This window comes from Xenopus laevis, chromosome 7S (genome assembly GCF_017654675.1).
Source record: "Xenopus laevis strain J_2021 chromosome 7S, Xenopus_laevis_v10.1, whole genome shotgun sequence".
NCBI classification, from domain to species: domain Eukaryota; kingdom Metazoa; phylum Chordata; class Amphibia; order Anura; family Pipidae; genus Xenopus; species Xenopus laevis.
In genome coordinates this window covers 103,743,082-103,749,081 of record NC_054384.1, presented here as the reverse complement: position 1 = coordinate 103,749,081, position 6,000 = coordinate 103,743,082, and the positions used below count along the sequence as shown (strand labels likewise).

Sequence of the window (6,000 nt, the reverse complement as noted above, 5' to 3'; positions counted from 1 at the left end):
TGGCGCCGGCGATTTACATTCTAGCTGTTAGGAAGGCAGTTCAGGGAGATTAGTCTCCGGAAGAAGAAGCAACTTGTTGCTGGGCGACTAATCTCCCAAAATAGCAGCGTGTGTCTCTGGCCTTAGTCTTTTTACATCAGATAATCTCCATTTGATTTACTTGTTCTCTCCAGTTATATGATAGTTAAGTGCTACTGATGTTACACTATTCGACTAAACACACTTTTGCTCAAAAATAGTAAAATAAATAGGAATCAAGTGGCTTTATTGTAGTTAAGAAGAGAAATCTATTCATTCTGTTTAAATAAATCTACCTTTATTTGCCATTGCCAACTATGCAGCAGTATTAAAAGTATAATTATTTTTAGCCTTGGTATAGGCCTAAACCAACACACTTTTGCTCAAAAATATCAAAATAAATAGGAATCAAGTGGCTTTATTATAGTTAAGAAGGGCAATCTATTTATTTGGTTGAAATAAATCTACCTTATACTTTACGAGGTCTGTGTGCCTCCACTTAAGATCGCTCCAGATCCTCTGGCCTCAGACGGATGTTATACCACCTCCTGAGCCTGTGCTGCAGTCTCTCCTTAATATTATGTTGCAGGTTCTGTATGCCGGGGGTCCCAGGGGGGATGTTGTCATATCCCTCACTGTGCAGGTAGCGGATTAGGTTGCTTAGCTGCTCCTCGTTCATCAGTCTGGGACCTGCCATCTTCATGTAGAAAGGTTTTCCAGTCCTACATATGTAAGGGCAGGGCATTGGGTATTTCTACAGGTGACATTTTTGATGCATTTATGACGCACATGTCACATGATATACACACGCCAATTTCAATGCTCAGGCGCTGATTTTGTCATGTGGACGCATGGGAGGTGAGTTTAAACCATGGGTGCTGAGTTTAACGTGTGGGTAGCACTGAAAAACATTGTGTTTTTTCATTTTAGTAATAGTGTGACTACATTTGCCAACCATGCGGCAGTATTAGAAGTAACATTATTACAATTAGAAGAGGTAGGCCTCAACCAGAAAAAAATAGCCAACCAGGCGGCAGTATTAGCAACAGCAGCAGCAGCATTGGAAGAAATATTATTATTAGGAGCTTTGACAGACCTCAACCAGAAGAAATTAGACAGCCTTGTGGCAGTATTAGAATCAACATTATTAGAATTAAAATTAGAATTAGAACAGGTAGGTAGACCTCAACCAGAAGAAATTTTCCAACCAGGCAGAAGTAGTAGCAGCAGCAGCAGCAGTATTAACATTATTAGAATTAGATGAGGTAGGCCTCAAGCAGAAGAAATTTCTCAACCATGTGGCAGTAGTAGCAATAGCAGCAGCAGTATTGGAATCAACATTATTTGAATTAGAATTAGATGAGGTAGGCCTCAACCAGAAGACATTTGTCAACCATGCGGCAGTATTAGAAGCAACATTTTTAGAAGCCATGGTAGGCCGAACCTATTGGGGCCTACACCTTACTCATACTCCCAGGCCTGGAAACAGACCTGAAGATGGGGTAGATTTGCTTCTCTCTCCTCTCTGTACTTTTAAAGTTCTTCCACCTGTTCCTTCTCTATAATTCTCCTCATTTGAGGCTCACTGCATTAGGCTCTTTGCTCCTGTTTCACTTCGCGTTGCTGTCATATATTGACCTCCTGGACCAACCACACAATTTTTGGAAAATTTTGCTACTTGGCTTCCTTACTTTCTTTTATCTAACACCCCATCCATCATATTAGGTGACTTTAATATACCTGTTAACAATATTAACAACCCTTCTGTCTCCAAACTTCTTTTGCAAACATCCTCCCTTGGATTATCTCTGTGCTCAGACCCCCCCTCTCACTCCAATGGTAACGCTCTGGATCTCATATTTACCAGACTCTGTTCAACCACCAATTTTACTAACTCACCATTTCCCCTCTCTGGTTACAATAGGCTCACATTTCAACTCTCACTAACTCCTCACCCCCTGCTATTCCCCAAATATGTACCTTTCATGACTTGTAAGCTTGTAAGCTCTCACCTGCGCTCACTAGTTTTCCATAGAAGTAAAAAAAAACATAATTACACAGGTTGGCATTAGTAATGTGCCCGACCCTTACAGGCAACACACGAAATTCTTAGAAACGAACGGTGGCTGAATGTTATTATTTATTGAAACAATTTGTGATCACATAGTTACAGAGTTCATTTGGGTTGAAAAAAAGACTTTAAATGTATCAACATCACACCCCCCCATAGCCAGAAAGAAAAATCCATGTAGAATAATCAAAGAGAGAACTGAGAGCAGTTGGAACTTCAGAATATGAGAAAGAAAGACAAGTATTGTGGCTGACACTTTAAAGAGCAGCGTTTGACAGGTCTAGTAACCAATAGCGACCAATCAGCTGACCAGCAAATGCTACCCACCAATTGGCTGTTATGGGTTACTAAACTAGCAAACTTTGTATCTTACATTACCCTCTTTGATGTCGAATAACACCCAGACCAGCAGAAGTATTTTTATTCAGTGGAAGAATAACGGAATTCTGAGATGTTTTACCTTGTTCAGCCATAGAAATATCACCTTAACCATGAAAAGGCCACGTGTGACGTTGCTTTATTATAAGGGTTACAGTGTGATTTAATTGGCTTTATAACAAATCGGACAGCATGGAATCAGCATATTCACACCTAAAGACATTCCCATTATGACTAATGAGCCACAGGAACCCAGAATCATGGCTGACGTACTTAAAGCCGTTACAGACGTCTATCTGAATCCATGAGGTTCCTCTGGGGTTTTTAGGGCAGATCCCAACTCTGAAGATAAAAGTAAATACCAATGGTTAGATAATGACATGGCACATCCCCGAATCTGCCTGAATGCCCTGACCCTTAATATGGGTCTTCATACCTTAAATCTATTAGAAAATCTTATAAGCATTACAAAATCTAATACCCTGGGTTTGCTTCGAATATTAATATTATTTAAATCTTAGGTGGGATCAAGTACAAGCTAATGTTTTATTAAAACTGGACAGTTGGGAAGTATGTGTATGTAGGGACCTATAGGGTTAATGTGCCCCTATGGCTTTAAATCCCTACACTTACTGATATCCCTAGTTGCCTGGATAGTACAAAAACTTGTTACATGTACTTCCGTTTATTTAGTACCTTACAGAAAAAAAACAATTGTGGAGAAATCCACAATAAAACTTTTGCCTCCTTATCCCATTACCTTTTGTATACGGAGCCGTCTGCATTCACACCAAAGACTGAACCATCAGTTCCAACCTCCACCATGATCAGACTGCCATCCACCCTAGTCCATGAGGTACCGTGGCATGCGTTTGGGGTCACCTGGTTACGATAATAGATCTCATTGGCGCTATTGACTCCCCAACAACCAAAAGGACCGCAGGCGTAATGCTTCAGCTTCCCATCAATTTGGACATAGGGTAAGGAAGTTGCAGGGGAAGTAGTTGCATCCTGGTTCAGGCAGTAAATGTCATCGTTAGAATTGGCTCCTGATAGGAATTTATTACCCCCAGCATCTATCTGCTTCAAGCGTCCTGTGAGTAAAAGAGCACACAATGACATAAATAGTTGTGATCATGCACAAAGTGCAGCCTATTTATCCAAGACATAGAAAAACATACATGTTGGCGAAAGTTCGCCAGTACAACGCTAATTCACTAAAATGCAAAATTGCGCTAGCGTTGGCTTATTTGCATATGGCGGGAAGTTACATTTCAATGGACGTATATGTTGCAGCAAATACATTACACTACACAAGCCCAGGGAACATCAATAAAAGAAAATAGAGTTATCAGGCCCGGATTTGTGGAAAGGCCACCTTGGCCCGGGCCTTGGGTTGCAGGATTTTAGGGGGGCAGCATGCTGCCCAACCACACCCACATTGGTTCAGAAACACTGGGGATGTGCTGGAGATATAATCATTTTTTAAATTACCATGCGCCAATCTCCATTGCTCTGGTCCAGATGATTAAAATTTGCATGAATAAAGGGAAGGGGACAGGGGCGACGGACGGCAGTGGGCCTAGGGGCGCCCACTACGTAAATCCGGCCCTGGTTGTTATAATACCCTACACATGAGCCCAGTGTATAGTTTATGTGCCATATGTTAGGAAATGTAGGTGGGAAGCTGGGTACCCTAAAAAAAAATTATCTTTTGCAGCCTATCACCCTGGGGCATAAAAATGCCTGGGGACTATTTTTTGAGGAAGTCCTATCTACTCTATTGCACTTCGCCTGGTCTGAGGTGGCGAAGGCAAGTCTGGCGCAAGAGGTAAAGTTCAGTCAAATCCGCATCTTAGTGAATTTGCAATGTTAGTCCCTTTGCCCTTTAGTGAATTTTCCCCCATGCATCTCTGCCCATTCTGCATTTCCCAATAACTGCTGACACTCCCTCTCACATCTCTGCTTCTCCCCTCAATCTTGGTTACACCTTTCTAGATTGTTGACCTCCAATATGTTCTGTCTGTTTTTATATTCAATATGCCTTCCCCATGTCTAGCCTCTGGGTGCCTCCCAGCCCTCCCAGCTAAACAAGAGGTCCCACTGGCATTACCTGATACTTGTATCCAGTTAAAATTGTTCAGCCTGTAAATGTAGTTCTCTTTGTTGACTCCCCAGACTCCAGCTGGTCCCACAGTCACATGTATGAGCCTCCCTTCAATCCGTGCCCATTGGTTTGCGTGCCAGAGGTAAATCGTGTCATTATCTGCCACCCCATACACTTCTCCATTGCCTGCGTCCAACTGCTTCAGCTTCCCTGGCATAACTGTGCATGGCAATTCTGAAAAGTGACAGACAGTAGGTTATTGGTAGAGTGAGATACAACTTGAGTTTTAGGGGGGCACATAGCAGATTAGTAGTCCTGGCCTCTCCTTAAACTCTTCTTAAGGTCGGAGCTAAAACTACTGAAGTCTCAATGTTCCCTTTACCCTCATGTAGGAGGAGTTGGCCTAGAGGTATTAAGCTTTTGATGTAGAATCTCATGTTAGAGACCCTAGTTCAATTCCTTGTGGCAACTTCTTGTGACCCTGGACAAGTCACTTAATCGTCTGGTGTCCCGACTACTACTGTGTCTATAATGGTTGCCTTGCTTGATGTAAAAGCACTTTGAGTCACATTTGGGAAAAACACTATATAACAATCATTCCTTTTCCCCCATTAGTAAGAGACCTGTAGGAAAGCCCCTTGGTGGGGACATGTAAAGTGACATTAGCTTTGGATCAAACACTACCAGACTGCCTGGATGATGCGGGTGTAACAGGTACCAGAACTGATACTGTGAAGTTCTGAAGATAGTAGACCATTATGGTAACCAACCAAATGCAAACAGAAGACAAAAAGGCTACCCGCTGATTACTAGATCTAGAGCAAACTATATGTGCCTATCATTGCTCTTATCTGTAATATTAAATAAATTCCTTTGTGCTTGAGAATTGTTAAAGTGTAGAACAAGAAAAAGACAGAAATCGTTTTTTTTTTACCTGCAATGGCTCCTGAGTACAGCAGAAATAGGCAGATGAAGCGCAGCATGGTGACTTTTGGTTCAGACACAAGGAACAATAACTTGGGCTGTGTGTCCTGCAATATTTATACTTTTTCACGTACTTCTCCCTCATACCCAGAGGGGTGTAGACTGGGTGTGAGGGCAGTGAGAGGATCATTATTGCCTCACGAAGATTAATTATCTTGGGGAAATGAATGTCAATAACAGCTCTGCCCTGTTGTTTTTGGAACTATTACAACTTGGCTGCGAAACTACTAAATACATGGAACAGGTGCAATTGTTTTACAAAAGTTGTGAACTAATAAACATCGCACCTTGCATAACCAATAAGGTAAGTAGAATATTATTTTCTTGTTACTGATATTGTACCAGAAAAAATGCAGTTATTCCCATCAGTGATCAGGGGGAATTCTGTTCTAATATTCAGGCCAGGGGCACATAACACACACACACTAGAGCCAATTTATAT

The 6,000-nt window shown here is 41.7% G+C and overlaps 1 protein-coding gene across 1 annotated transcript; it reads right to left on the bottom strand.

Moving 5' to 3' along the window:
* Nucleotides 1-2,145: 2,145 nt before the first annotated feature.
* Nucleotides 2,146-5,616, bottom strand: LOC100126637 (fish-egg lectin). Its single transcript, XM_041571650.1, has 4 exons — nucleotides 5,509-5,616; nucleotides 4,581-4,808; nucleotides 3,228-3,561; nucleotides 2,146-2,809 (listed from the first exon to the last, which is right to left on the bottom strand). The coding sequence occupies exons 1-4, from the start codon at nucleotides 5,555-5,557 to the stop codon at nucleotides 2,641-2,643; spliced, it is 780 nt and encodes a 259-aa protein (XP_041427584.1). The 5' UTR covers nucleotides 5,558-5,616; the 3' UTR covers nucleotides 2,146-2,640.
* Nucleotides 5,617-6,000: the final 384 nt, after the last annotated feature.

What these genes read in the sequence shown, in the direction of transcription:
- LOC100126637 (XM_041571650.1), bottom strand. Translation starts at nt 5,557, where the DNA reads ATGCTGCGCTTCATCTGCCTATTTCTGCTGTACTCAGGAGCCATTGCA. An exon ending in GTACTCAGGAGCCATTGCAG is followed by an intron (nt 4,809 to 5,508) that starts GTAAAAAAAAAA and finishes GTCACTTTTCAG; the next exon opens with AATTGCCATGCACAGTTATG. An exon ending in GACGGCTCCGTATACAAAAG is followed by an intron (nt 2,810 to 3,227) that starts GTAATGGGATAA and finishes TTTTATCTTCAG; the next exon opens with AGTTGGGATCTGCCCTAAAA.